This window comes from Nelumbo nucifera, chromosome 3 (assembly GCF_055504915.1).
Source record: "Nelumbo nucifera cultivar China Antique chromosome 3, China Antique-T2T, whole genome shotgun sequence".
Taxonomy (NCBI): Eukaryota; Viridiplantae; Streptophyta; class Magnoliopsida; order Proteales; family Nelumbonaceae; genus Nelumbo; species Nelumbo nucifera.
This window is the reverse complement of record NC_142651.1, coordinates 85,235,756-85,251,188: the sequence shown is the minus strand read 5'-3', so window position 1 is coordinate 85,251,188 and position 15,433 is coordinate 85,235,756. Positions and strand designations below refer to the sequence as shown.

The 15,433-nt window shown below is 34.2% G+C and overlaps 1 protein-coding gene across 1 annotated transcript; it reads left to right on the top strand.

Moving 5' to 3' along the window:
- Positions 1–1,684: 1,684 nt before the first annotated feature.
- Positions 1,685–12,628, top strand: LOC104585933 (persulfide dioxygenase ETHE1 homolog, mitochondrial-like). Its single transcript, XM_010242978.3, has 9 exons — positions 1,685–2,221; positions 4,384–4,512; positions 4,708–4,815; positions 8,490–8,624; positions 9,959–10,000; positions 10,124–10,183; positions 10,281–10,334; positions 10,971–10,995; positions 12,350–12,628. The coding sequence occupies exons 1-9, from the start codon at positions 1,970–1,972 to the stop codon at positions 12,439–12,441; spliced, it is 897 nt and encodes a 298-aa protein (XP_010241280.1). The 5' UTR covers positions 1,685–1,969; the 3' UTR covers positions 12,442–12,628.
- The last annotated feature ends 2,805 nt before the right edge of the window (positions 12,629–15,433 follow it).

Sequence of the window (15,433 nt, the reverse complement as noted above, 5' to 3'; positions counted from 1 at the left end):
AAATTCAATTATTAAAAGGGACATTTTTGTCTCATTCAAGTGTTGGCAACTTCCCCCTAGGTGGGAAAGTTATTTACCCACCTAGGAGTTGGGTATCACTTACTCGACCCTCACATAAATCTGAGAAATGAACATGGGACTTGGTCAATGGGAACCAAAATCCCATTGACCAACTTTCCACCCTCTCAAAATCCAAAAAAAGAACACACCCTTAGCTGTATAACAAGTTGTTGGACCAATGACAAATTACATGGTGCCCAACCTACATTTGCTCTGGCCCTGCATTGAAAGTCGAAACAATTAAATCAAAGTCTTTGATTTGTTGCCATGGCCCTACCTTCAATTAGATGAAATGACTACTTGGCGAGGCCATTCCAGTACTTCTAAGACCATGATTTTCTGTTTTAGCCCTGCTTAGATGGTATCATAGCAAAGAGTCTGGACCACCTGCCAACAAAACACGTTTCAACCCTCTACCAACGTCATCTTATACAGCACATTCTCATGGTGAGATGTGCGGCGTTAGATCAAGTTGGTAGAGAGTTGGAACATGTTTTATTGGTAGAAAATCTCAACGCTATAGCAAAAGTGAACTCCATGGCCTGCATAAAAGTAGGGTTGCAAGTCAGGCTGTGTTAGGTAGGGTTGAGGCCAACCCTATCCCAACCCTAAGTTCTTAACCCCAACCCTAACCCTAACCCAACCCAACCTACCCAACCCTAACTAAATTCTTTTAACCCTAACCCAACCTGAAGCCAACTTCGGGTTGGGCCCAATCCAACATTCTTTCCATTCCTTAAAATCTCATAGAACTTCTTAATCTTAAATCTTAATGCAACTTTCACTACATATATTAATCATATGCTTTATTACTATAAAATCGGGTTTGAGTTGTCCGAGGAGGGGTCAACCCTAACCTAACCCGAAGTAAAATCGGGTTCATAAATTTCAACCTTAACCATAACCTGAGCATCAACTCAACCCTCGAGTTCGGTTAGGGTTGGGTTCGGGCCAACCTGAACCAAGTTGCAACCTTATGTAAAGGTTGAATGGGAATTGATATCTCATTTTTTTTTTTTGATAAAAGAATTGATATCTCCTGCTAAGTGCTAACAAAACACGTTCCAATTAGGGGGGTCAACAATATTCGAAAATCCGATTTCGAATTCGAGATTCGACATAATCAAATTGAATTTGGATAATTCGAATATCTAACCGGTCATATTCGGATATCCTTTTCATACCGAATATAAATATCCAAATTCGACCAATTATTTAATTCTTATATATAATATATACAATTTTAAATGTTTTATATAATTTATATATATAATAATTAAATTATATAAATAATTTATATATTTATACACTTTATATAAATAAAATATTTATTCTATATATTTATTAATTATCTAAAATAATTAATTAGTCAAATTCGAATCGAATTAAATATTCAAATATTTAATCAAATTTAAATTTAAATATTAATTTTCAATATCAATTTTTTTAATCGAATTCGAATTCGGATATTGCCTGATCCGATTCGAATTCGATCACCTCACATCTCGCAGTAGGGCCCATTCGTTGAAGGATAGTGGGCCGATGTATTTTATGAATTTTGACTGATGTGGATCAGCAATTGCGTTCAGCTAATGTATCATTTATCGTCTTTGGTAGCAGGGATAAATTTGTCAAAAAAAGTTATGATTAAAGTACTGTAGTTTTCTGACTTCTGTTTGTCAAGTTGTCTCAGAGAGAGAGAGAGAGAGAGAGAGATTGCCTCTCTGGTGGGAAAGATAAGAAAATCAGGTGCGCCAGTAAAGCAAACGCAATGGCGAGTGGAGAATGAGCTTCAATTGACGAAGACAAGAGTCTTACAAAACAAGAATAAAGAAAAACTGAAAAAGTTTGAGGAAGTTTCTAAGCTAATCATAGCTACAGGAGATTCGTCACCCACCATTTAAGCCAAATGATTCGCTTCCATCTCCTCCGCAGTTCGATCCCTCCGTCTAATCTTTTCAATCCTCTTTCGGCCAAAACCCTTGCATTCTCGCTTCCTTCGATCTCGGGAACATCAGCTACGAACCTGAGATCGCAAATGGGGTGTTGCACTTCGTCTTCTCAATCGTCTAGGCTTCTGTTTCGTCAACTCTTCGAGAAGGAGTCTTCCACTTACACCTACTTGCTTGCCGATGTCGCTCACCCTGACAAGCCGGCTCTGGTGAGGGCTTCTTGTCTTGAAATATAGGGTTCTTCTTTCAGTGAGTTCGTTCGTGAATGATGTTTTTCTGTTTAATTGGTTATGCTTGTTTTGTTTTGAAGTGTTTATTGTCGCAATCTGTTATTACTACTTATGAAGCATATGGCTTTCTCACTTCTTTACGTGAATTTAAAAAAAAAAAGAAAAAGCAATCGTGTTGAATGTGCGGTTTAGCAGTTGATTTGATTGGATGCAATGCCTTCTCTGTGATTGCATGTTTCTTACAGTTTTGTTGATTCTTTTTGTGTTCTATGATGTCTTTTGTTGTTTAGTGGTTTGTATAATTGTTTGACTTCGCGGAGTAATAACTTCATGAAGTTTCATTTTCGCCCTTCCAAATGGAAATTTTCATTATTCAAATTTTGCAATTTAGAAGCATGGTGAAATATGTGGGATCGGTACTGTTTATATATTCGCAAAAAATTCTGTTTTATTGGATCCTGTTTAAAGCTCTGGTTTTGACTTATTTTTACACATAAGCAATTAATGACTCTCTCTACATTGTATGCTGCATGTAGAGAGAGCTACACAACATTATAACTGGAATTTTCTTCAAAGGGTTATGGGGATCAGAATATACATCTAAAGAGGTTCTTCTAATTATTTGTTTAAAATCATCAATCAAGAGTGGCCAGGGTGCTCGAGTGATAGCCCCTCTTGGACCAAAGGAAGGAACATCACCTTGTGCCTTAGTGGAAACAGCCTCCTTGATAGGATGATTAAAAGTCCATACAATATCACTTCCCGATCTGAGGCTAAACCCCCAATTCCCAAGGGCCCTGGATTGCCCAAGGGCTACAATCAAACTTCAGGGGAACGTCCTCCTCAATGGAGTTTTATGGACTGCAGTGTTTGGATGAGGGATGGGTTTGAACTTCAGAACAGCTGTGTGATTCTGATGAATCTCATTACAACTAGGCCTCTAATGTCCTAAACTCCATTTCAGCAGAAACTGAAGAAGCCACAAAAAATAAGACTCTTCAATAAAAGATTTGATCATTGATTTCTTCTTGAACATCCTTTTATTTTGCTTCTCCCAAAGTTCCCATGTGACTAATGAACAACTACTCTTTTCATGATCTCCCCCTTAATCTCTCCAAAATAATGGTCTTCACTAGGGAATCAAATCCGTTAAAAATGGCAAGCATCCAACTCCATCCCAACTGCAAACGGATCAAATCAAATCGGATATAGGTATGTCCAAATTTAATTCCTTTTATATTTGAGTTCGAATCGGATTGTATTCATCAGGCACCTAGCGGATTCGAATTGAATTTGGATTATAACCTGATATTAAATAGTATAAATAAATTACACTAAAAGCTATCAAAACATTATTCATTGTTAATAACTTAATATAATGAACTAAAATGACTTTAATATTATATTTTATGAACATCCCCCCCTTTTTGCCTCTTTTGAATATAATAGTTATCCTTCTCAAAAAAAAAGATTATATTTTATGAACAAAATGAATTAAAAATTACTCGTATGAAACTTGAACCTATGACAATCTAGTGAAAATACAACGATCTAACCAAATTTACTGATAGATATAATATAAAATTCAAGTATATATGAGCATATATATCTTAATCGAATCGAACCGGATTATATTGGATCAGATAGGGGTGGATCCATATTTAATCAAATTGTAAACTAATCGAATTCAGATCACCCTTAATAGGGTTGAATTCGGACAATCTGATACCGTTTGCAGCCCTAGTGTTTGTTTCTGTTATATTTGGATATTAACTTAATATGGAAAATCACATGCACAGACAGAGCAAACCTGAGATGTGACCATATACGTGTGTGTGTGTGTGTGTGTGTGTGTGTTTGTGTGTTTAGACTATAGTCTGGCACCATAGAATCTAATGGAGCCTTCTTTTTATTTTACCTTGTTGATCAGTAATCTAATGGCACCTCCTTATTAGATTGGTGAAAAGGTTAACCACTCTATGTTGTCCAACATGCATATGATTCCTTTTTTTGTTGTTCTATTTTTTTCTGCATGAATTTTTATGCTAGTTTTCTATTTTCATTTACTTCTGTTTGCTTAGCTTTACTTTATTCGTTGAAGCCATGTTTAAGGCTCAAGCTGATTTAAGTCATGTCTGCAGTTGGTTGACCCAGTAGACAAGACAGTGGACAGAGACCTTTCTCTTGTTAAAGATCTTGGATTGAAGCTAATTTATGCCATAAACACCCATTGCCATGCTGATCATGTCACAGGAACTGGCTTGATAAAGGTTTGGTGGTTTCTTTTTTGTTATCATATTTGACTAGTTAGTCTTTTAACATTGCCAATAATTCTTGGGTGCTGCATGTGCTTATTGGAAATCCTGAAGAAAATTCAATTTGGCCAAGCACTATTCTACATTAATGTTTTATACTTAACTGCATTTGTCCATACATTTCTTTCTTTTAACCCCTTGGCCGTACAGGGCAAGGTCCCAGGTGTTAAGTCTATCATTTCAAAAGCAAGCAATTCAAAAGCTGATCTTCTAGTTGAACATGGTGACAAGATATACTTTGGAGATCTTTTTCTTGAGGTATACCCGCAGACTTTTGCAAAATTTGATTGTTCATGTGATAAGTAGACTCCATACATGAAAACTAGATATGTGCTCATTTACATTCTTCATTTCCATTTGGATATTTTAAGTATCATCTGTTCCTAATGATGATCAACTAACATGAAATAAAAAAAAATCGAATGTCTCAATATGATTACTTCTCATTATTAACTTAAATATTATTCATGGAGATTTACAAAATTCAGGATTTGTTTGATGATTCTGTTTAAATATTCTCTGTTTCTTGTTTGCTGGAGTGAAACAGAACACAACACCAAAATGGGCCAAACTTTGAAGTTGGGTGGTAAAAAAAATAATAAATTGAGTGTGATTTTATTTAAAGTCCTACAGGTTGGAAGGGACATCATACGTTTCTATTATCAGTGCCTACAAGATGAACATGTTTCTACTTGACTAGAGACGGTGGTAAGAAATGAAATTGAAGATCCAATGATTAATGATATCATCTGGATACTTGAGAATTGTTTGCATGAATATCACATTTTGGTATATGCCTAAGTTGATGCATGCTTGGGTGGATGAAGAATAAAAGAGACATTTCATAAACAAAGAAAATGAGAGATTACAAGTGAGAGATGATAAGATATCCACCCAAAGGAAGAAGGAAATCACCCACAACAGAACGCAACAAAAAAAAAAAAAAAAACCAACCCTACAGCTCAAATCCAGAGCCAACCACTAGCCCTGGCCAAGATGACTATCTCTGAACCAACCCTCCTGAACACTTCAAACAACAGCATCTAACCCCTGTAAAAACCAGCATATCAAACTTCCATAACTCTACCCAACAATTGCACTTAGTCCTCCACGTCTGAAACTTCTTCCTGACCCTCACCCCACGCATCTTTACCTTCCCCTGGTGTATTGCTCTTTTGCTTCTCCTCCCTTTTCTTTTTCTCAAACTCTTCAAAAGCCCTTCTAGCAAAAGCCTCATCACTCCCCCCCCTCCAAAAAAAAAACAAGAGAAAAGAAAAGAAAAGACCCAATGATTTACCAACTTCAACAGCCCTCTCAACTAGTTTCCCTAAGTCCAATTCTCCGCTCTTTCTTTCCCCACAGTCTGAATTCAAAACTCCATCATTCATTATAGTTTCACTGACTCCCTCCTTCCCTTTCACCTCTAGTACTCCAATCTTCTTCAACTCCCCTGCTTCAGGACTCCCATAATGATAATTTGGTCATCGGAGATAACATAACCAAAAACCTTGTAGTTTGAAGCTCTAAAACCACCCTTCCTTCTTGTAAAAACTCTCTTATATTTATTGCTCGGGCCAGCCCTCACAAGGCCCTCTTTTGACCTTGAATAAACCTTAGTAACAAGCACCAGATGAGACTTAGTTGGTCCTCTTGGTTTCTTTGCAGCTACCAAACCTTCACCTGACGCTATGCAATCCAATACCAACCTTTTCCTTCCCAAATCAACTCCAATCCTTCCGATTAGCACTTCCTCAACTGGTCAAACATTGATATTCCTTTGGAAAACATTATTGTCCTCCACCTCAAGAAATCCAATCCCTTGATTGCTTGCACTATCCTCCCTCACCAGCTTCAGCAAAGCCTCTGCAAATTGTACTGGGGGTAGAACCTCGTTACAGTCCAGAACAAGAACTAAGTTTGAGCTCACACCTAGCTCCTGCTGCACAGAACTGCCTGGAGCTCCACACAGACTGATCTCTTCATCCTTAATAAAAACTTCTGAAGCACAAGACATAGCTAACGCCTTTGAATCACCACCTTCCATGAGCTTAGACTTCTTCGACATCTCAGTTTCTTTCTTCCCATTAGGTAATTACCCAGACCTACTCCTCACAAGATGTCCCTTTTTACCGCCACTACTCAAAAGCTTTTTGAACCTTCCAGATTGCCCCTCCCCCTTAGCCAAGGTTTAAAATTTCGATACGATACGCCCTGTATTGAAAAACAGATACATGATATGCATGGAAATCGGGTGTTTCATCTTTTTTCATGTGTACCAGACCCGTATCGGGGGGTGTATCGAGACGTATTGACAAAAAAGATACGTCCAAAAACTAAAAAAAATAAATGGGAAAAACAAATTTCTTTTCCCTAAAATAAGCCTTCTTTCACCCCCAAGTGACTCTAAAACCCCAAACCTCATTCCTAGAGTGCTCTAGATTTGCAAAAATTTGTAAGAAACAGGTGTAAATTGTTAATTTTTTTTTGAAGATTTTTCAGAGTTTGAAAAAATATGGCAAAAATAGGTAAGTTTTTAAATTTTTTATAATACCTTGTAATTTCTTTTTTTTTTCTTGATTGTTTAAATTTATGTTGATCTACATTTCTTACATTCAAAATTACAACTTTTTTGTGTTATCAGTAGATTTATGGAAATTTCATGAAGATATTTGGGGAAAATATAAATTAAAAAAAATTTGAAAATGTAATTTTTTTTCTCTGCCTATAAAGACTAAATATGTTTTAGATCTACAGATTTATCCATCATATCCATAGAGCAATTGAAATTTCTTTTTTAATTTTTTATATTTTTAGAATTAAAAATAAATAATAATTAATTATATTTTATCATTTGATCACAATAATTGAATATATTATAATTCTATGGATGATCTATCATATCCACATACCAATTGAAATTTTTTCTTTAACAATTATTTTTTTTTATTTTTTATTTTTAGAATTGAAAAATAAATAAATAATTAATTATATTTTATCATTTGATCACAATGATTGAATATATTATAATTCTCTAGATGATCTATCATATCCACAAAGCCATTGAAATTTCTTCTTTAATAACTATTTTTTTAATATATTATATAATGTTTATTTATTTTTTATAATTTTTGGAAATAAATAATAATTATTTAAATAATAAATAATTATTAATTATATTTTCACTTAGAAGTTGTGCCAATGCATGTTTTATGGTTGGATAGGAGAGTTGGGTTTTTCCCATCCCATAAAACATTAAAACTTAAGAATTATAATTTATAAATTATAGTTAAGCATAGGATTTTTAGTGAAGTTATAATTAACTACAATACATTTTTTCATAAAACCATTAAAATATATTAATTTAATGTATATACACCTCATTAAGGTCTTATATTTAGTGTTATTGATTATTTTTATGATTTATTAAAGTATTTATAGTGTTTCCAAGCGTATCTATGTGTATCTTAGTTTTTCTCCGATACGCATGCGTATCCAAGGTGTATCCCGATACGTCTCTTAAAATTGCCTTTCCGATACACTTGGCGTTTCCGATATTTTGAACCTTGCCCTTAGCATTTTTGGCTTATCCCACTGATCCCTTCTACTTGCAGCCACTAATCCTTTCTTCTTAAAACAGGCCCCACTTAGTCCCTTTTCAACTCGAAGACTCACAGATGCCGGTTCCCCTTCATCTTTCAAACCTAACACATCCAACCTCACTAGACTTTTATTACCTTCATTGCTTCCTTCTTTTTGCCCCTCAAAATGAGCCGCCCTCGATACTCCCCCTTCCTCACCTTCTTTAATGCATATCTCCCCTTCCTTCAATGGGTCATGCTATCACCTTTATTATCATGTGCATAGTATAATTTAAATTTCATGGAAAATGTGCATCATCATCTTAATAAAAATTATGACTGAATTCTTTGTAGGTCCGTGCCACTCCTGGTCATACATTAGGTTGTGTTACCTATGTTACAGGAGATGGGCCTGATCAACCTCATCCAAGGATGGCTTTCACTGGTGATGCCCTACTCGTACGTGGATGTGGGAGAACAGATTTTCAGGTAAATTTCTATTGCCATTTTAAATGATTAAACACAAAGAAAGAATGGTTGAGCATGTAAAAGAGTCATAGTTTTTCGTTTTAGAAGAGGCAATTTATGGACTTTAGATATCATAAGGCATGGAAGTGGCCATCCAGTTAGAATGCAGGATCTGCAACAGAGATATTTAAGTAGCCTTCTCAACAACTCGTGGCCATAGTTGTCAAGGCGACTAGGCGACCATGGGGTGCCCAGGCGCCTAGGCGATGGAAATTTGGAAAAGGAAGGACTGAGGAGATGATGATGATGATGAGTAGAGAAAGGGATGACTGAGGATCCACCCCCGTTTTTTCGAAAAAAAAGAAAGGGAGGACTGGCGGAGCCCCTGTTTTTTCGACTGAAATTTGGAAAAGAGAAAGGGAGTGCAGACTACAGAAAGGGAGGACTGGTGGACTGTTTTTTCGAAAAAAAAGGAAAAAATGTCTGAAATCTGGAAAAGAAAAAAGAAGAAGAAGAAGAAGAAGAAGAAGAAGAAGAAGAAGAAGAAAAACTTACCTGCCGCTGCTGGAGCTGAGGTGCGATGGAGTTGGGCTGGGGCTTGAGCTTTAAGTGTTCGGTTCTCCTCCCTCTCCAATTGAATGAAGAAATGGAGATTAGATTAGTTGTGTACTTGTCTTAATATTAAAATGATACCATGTAGCAGATTTATTTTAAAGGAATACAACAACCAATAAAATATCAAAACAATAAATTAAAAAAAAAATAGTTTTATATATGTATGTAGGCGCCTGCTTAAGTCTCTAGGCGAGCGCCTAGTATGCAGAGCCTGGGGCGTTTGGGCGAGGTGACCATGAAAAACCGCCAAGTAGTCGCCTAGGCGTCGCCTTGACAACTATGTTCGTGGCTGTAACTTACCAAAGTGTGTGTGTGTGTGTGTGTGTGTGTATATATATATATGTTGATACTTGATAGTCATTTTTCATTTTAAACGTGCAATCTGGAAATTTTGCTTGAAGGATTAGATAATTTTGGTCTGAAAGAAAAATTGTACTAGCTCATGGAAAATATACATAGTACTAAATGGAGAATTGAAATATATAAATGCCTTTCTTTTCTTTTTTCTTTAATTGTTTATCTATTCATTAGATTTTGTATCAGTTTTGTTTCTTCAGCAGACATTTAGTTTGAAATTTTAACATTGCTTTGTAATTGCTCTTTCAGATAGCTATACCATGTAAGCAATATGCTTTATGAGAAGGCCATTTTTCTGTTTTTTTTTTTTTTTTTTTTCCCTTCTACAAACTCATATTTTCAAACCAAAGTGAAAATAATCAATGCCAATATTTTACATGCAGGGTGGAAGTTCAAGTCAGCTCTATGACTCAGTTCATTCACAGGCAAAGATGCAAGCTTGGACCTTGGAGTATTTTATTTTCTTGAGAAGGGGAAAAGAGGAAGAAAAGGAAGTAGAGATAAAATTCCATATTTATACTAACAAAAATTTTCCTATTTTCCTGCAGATATTTACCTTGCCAGGGGATACATTGGTCTACCCTGCACATGATTACAAAGGACACACTGTAGGAAAACATTTAATGTCTCCTCTTCTTTAGATGTTTATGATAAATAGATAGCTGATTACGTTATTCCTATTTATTTTTTTTTTTTAATCTTCAGGTCAGTACTGTGAGAGAGGAAAAGCTATACAATCCTCGTCTAACAAAGGATGAGGTAGTTCTCTGTCTAAAAAGCATCCCTATTTATTGCATGATTCCTTTTATTCAGGAAATGTTGCCAATCATATCCATATGTTATTGAATTGGAAACCATTATTCTCATTTTAGTGGATACATTGCCAGACTTCGTTCAGAGAGTGAACAATATTCTCAAATACGTCCGTTATTCAACCATGGGATCAGTTCCTCAATTGAATATTAATGCATCTAAGAGGAAAGCTCCTTGATGGGTTTTCCTATTTACTTCGAATTATTTGATTTTCTAGTTGCTTGAGTGTGAATGGAATTGTTAATATTCAAAATATTTGGAAATACATCAAAAGAGGAATGAGAAAAATAGATGCCTGGTTGTTAAACTGGATTCTTTATTTTTTATCAATATAAAGAATTAAACAAAGCCACAGTTGAACCGAATTCTGCTTCTAGGATGGTTGGCTGGGAAGCTGTGAAACAATGAGCTTGATGCTAATAGAAATGGGGATCTTATGAACTTACTAGCAAGTGATTTCTTTCTGTTTTTGTTCATAACTTCTTATTTTTCTTCTTTTTTTTTTTCATTTGTTCCCAATTCTTTCCTTGAAATCATTAGTTTACCTTCTAACTGTTTCTATCCTTCATTTCCTTTTTGCAGGATACATTCAAGAACATAATGGAAAGTAAGTATTCAGCTATATTATGAATCCGTGAGATGCACCATTCTAATCCAAGGTTTTAAACATTGATATGATACACCTGCTACTGGGCGCATCATATCAGTTTCCAAGCTGTCCAACAGGTGGCACAGGTGGAAGGAAAAACTTTGGCTGTTTGGATAAAATAGCCTAGGCTGTTTGGGGACTTCCTGCACATGACACGTTACACCACTCAGTATTTGTCTTTAATTAAAAGAATATAGATTGAAATTACTCTTTTACCCCACATCCATGCTAATGTGTCATGCACATCGAGCTTTAAAACATCCCAGGCTGTTTTTTTCCAAACAGCCAAACTTTTCCCCTGGTGGAATAGCCTTGTTTTCATGGCATTCCATGCAATATGTCATGCACATCAAGCTTTAAAATAGCCCAGGTAGTTTATTCCAAACAACCGAAGTTTTCCCTAGGTGGAATAGCCTGGTTTTCATTGTCATTCCACCTGTGCTGCTTGTATTGCTTGACACATACCATGGATGGGCTGATGCATCATCCGATTTGAGTTTTTGAATTTTTAAATCTCTCTATCAAATATGGATTTTGAACGACAGATTTAATGTTTTCTAACAGTTCCATAGTCCTATTTTAAATGTGTATAAAAATTATACATGGCTGCAAGGATTTGAACCTGACCTAAGAGTCCTTGCCGCTTCACCATATTACAAGAAAACATTAAAGACAACAATGCTTTTAAATTTTAACTTTAATACCACCTTTTACTTTTTTGAGAAAAAATAGCTTATTTATCACTAAATTTAGTTTTTTTAATTATTAATGATAAATTAAAAAAGGGAAATAATTAATTAATCCTTAAAATCATTATTTTAAGTGCTAATGAGATTTATTTTGGTTCCCTAAAGTTTACATTGCATACTTGAATACTTCTACCATTTCCCAACATTTCCTAAGTATGTCTTAAATAATTCACATTTCACAAAAACCATTAGAATATATAATTTATGTGAATGTACCTTATTTATAGTAATTTTAGCCATAAATTTAATGTCATTGATGTATATGAAGAACTTTTGTGAGTTCTCCTAATGTCTGTACATCCAGATCATTCCATCATACTCATGTGTATCCAAAGTTTATTGCAAATTTGCAATACATATCCTAAAATTGCTTTGTGATAGAAATCACAAAAATCATACAGTTTTTTGTCTTTTCTTTTTTTTTTTTTGAAGAAGGAAAAATCATACAGATTTGTGATACTGATATTTTGAACCTTGCACTAATCTCTTCCTGCTTTTCTAGATAATAATACAATAAGACAGAATTCAACCTCTTACTTGAGTATACATTACTTGTCATACAGATTTGAACCTTTCATATCCGAAGATGATGGATATTGCGGTACCTGCCAATATGGTTTGTGGGTTACAGGAGCCAATTGGAAAAGCTGCATAGACGTTTGAGCTATCTCTAGCCGATTAAACTCCCATTACTGTATGTAGAAAACAAAGTTGGGTAATTTGTGAAAATGATGAATGAGTCGTGTATTGAGAATAAGCTTTTTTCTTCTTGGTAATAGTATTGACTATTGAGAATGATTGAATGAGTTTAATGTGATGCATATGTAAATATATCTTTAAAATTGTGTGCTGTGTTTGCTCTTGTCTTCTTTTCTTAATAGAGGCTATTCCTTGTCGTGATTGTAAAATCTTAGGCTGACAAGCATGAAAAAGCAGTTTTGGATCTGACTTCTGATAACTGCCATGTTGTGTGGAAATGCTAGGGGTTAGGTCCATAGGCCCATATTCAGTCAACCCTCTTTCCCTAATTAGGGGTGTCAACGGTATTCAAAAATCTGATTTTGAATTCAAGATTCAACATAATCAAATCGAATTGGGATAATATGAATATCATAATCAGTGGAATTCAGATATTCTATTCATACTGTTTAATTAATTGAATCAAATTCAGATATGACCTGATTTGATTCAATAAATATTCAAATTCGACTGATTATTTAATTTTTATATATAATAAATAAAATATTAAAATATTCTATATAATTTATATATAATATAATTTATAAAAGCGAAATATTTATTTTATATATTTATTAATTACCTAAAATGATTAATCAGTTGAAATGAATTGAATATTGGAGTATTTAAATATATTCGAACCTGGACATTGATTTTTGATACCTGTCAGATATTGAACTTTCTAATTGGATTCAAATTTGGATATTACTTGATTTGATTCGAATTTGATCCATTTATATCCCTACCCATAACCCTTCTTCCCAAGAAACAAAACACATATGAACACACTAAGAACATGGCATTCAACTACACAAAAAATATCTTCTGTACTGGTATGTTAAATCATCGAAAATATCTTCTGTACTTCTATGTTAAATCATCGGAAATATCTGCACGAAAGTTTATAAAATGAAGAAAAATGAAGTTTTTTTTTTCCAAATTATAGGGGTTGGTCCTGTCATATTTATATCTTGCAAGGCGTATTTCTCTCAAGTCTCTCAATCATTGATGTTAGATTTCCAGATCAGAGACTGGGATGACCAAGAAGCAAACAATTTGTATTATATTAAGCTTATTCTAAATAGGTTGGATTAATGTTGAGTTCAGATGAGTCAAATAATTGTTTGTTTGTTTTTTTTTTTTTTTTTTTTTTTTTTTTTTTAAGTAAATTATTTGCCAATTCGCTTCTACTCAGGTGCTTGAGTTGGCCTGATCCTCTTTGTACGACTAGGCTCACTTTATGGGATATAGTTCAGTTCAGTTCATATGGTTTGATCCATGTGTTTGCCCATATATAGGATAAGTAGGGGTGAGTAAAAAATCGAAAAACCGAATTGATCAAAAAAACTGATCAAAATCGAACCAAAAAATTGGTTAATTAAATTGGCCGGTTTGGTTTCGATTCTGCGTTTTTAAAAAACTGAAAGTACTGGTTCGGATTTGATTAACTAATACAAAAACCGATAGTTAACTGAACCGATAGGTATACATATATTTTTATATATTTTATATATATATTTATATATATTATATATTATAAATTAATAAATATGCATTATGTATAAATATATATTTATAATATATTATATTTTACTTATTATTTAAAATATAATATTTTATATATATATTTATAATTTTTATTATATATTTATATATATTTTATAATATATATTATAAAAAATAAAAAACCAAAAAACTAACAAACCGAACCGGTCAACCAGTTAATCGACTGGTTTCAGTTCAATTCTGATTACCGGTTTTCTAAAAACTTGTACTACCTATTCAGTTCAAAAAAATGCCCCACGATTTGGTTACCATGAGCACCCCTAATAAGAAAACAATTTAAAAAGTTATTAGGACTTGGGTCTCCAACTTTCAAACGATTCACTCCATTCCCACGATCTACTCTCTCTCTCTCTCTCTCTCGATGTAAACGAGGGAAGCTCATCAAATGGATGCAAATGGATTGAAGTGCGTTTGGTTCTAGTGCCCAAGTAAATGAATTTGTGGGGACAAGGTTCAAAATATGGGTATCCCAAGTAATACAACCATGGCAATGCCTACTTTTATCAAGCATCAAAATTTATTTTATCACTTGGTCTTTGGTCTTGGGAGTTCACTTAATGGCTCTGGGGTTGTCTTTGGGTTGGGGTTGTTGAATGATATTGCCTTAGGCCTTAAAAACAAGAAAAAGAAAAGAAAAAAAAAAAACTCCTTTTCTTATGACTCAGAATTAAAAAAAAAATTAGCAAGCCAATTTATATAATGTTCTTGACAAATGACAAATTGGTCAACATCCTTGGTTCTACATCTCTATTCTTGATCAGGATTCAGTAGGGAGTCTAGTGTGGATTATTATAATCCACAAAAGAAGTTGGATTTTGGGCCAGTAAGTAATTAATTTTCCAAGTAAAGCTTTTCCTAATAACATAATATAACAAGATTTAAGTGCAAATCTGCCCTAGGATTTGGATCCCAATATAAGGAATTTAGTTGTTGTGAGAGAGGGATATCAGGAATTACCTTAACTTTGTCAATGATATCCTTATGCAGGGTTTTTCCATGTTTTTCCAGGTTTCCATTTGAGTCCTCTCAATGATAATAAAAAAACCCTAGTTTGGGGATCTCTTTCCATCCCCAAGAGTTTCGTTTCTTAGGATAAGCTTTTAAGAAATTTGAGTCCTGGAAGTATTTTCTTCTCATTAGGTCCACACGCACATTGCATATCTCCATTAAGATTTGTCATCCTAGATTCGCTATGGACCTTTTATTCATAATGACCCAGCCCATCCTAAGATAAACACAAATTTAATTCTAGATATAGGAAAATCACAGACAGTCTTGCAACTCTGGTGGCTTAGCTTGGATTTTAGACTAACTCAGATCTGACTCTATAAGAGTTTCTCCCA

Bases quoted from the DNA above. Each gene is read 5' to 3' on its own strand.
- LOC104585933 (XM_010242978.3), top strand. From the start codon at position 1,970: ATGATTCGCTTCCATCTCCTCCGCAGTTCGATCCCTCCGTCTAATCTT. The intron at 2,222-4,383 runs GTGAGGGCTTCT...TCATGTCTGCAG, and splicing joins ACCCTGACAAGCCGGCTCTG to TTGGTTGACCCAGTAGACAA. The intron at 10,184-10,280 runs GTAGGAAAACAT...TTTAATCTTCAG, and splicing joins ATGATTACAAAGGACACACT to GTCAGTACTGTGAGAGAGGA.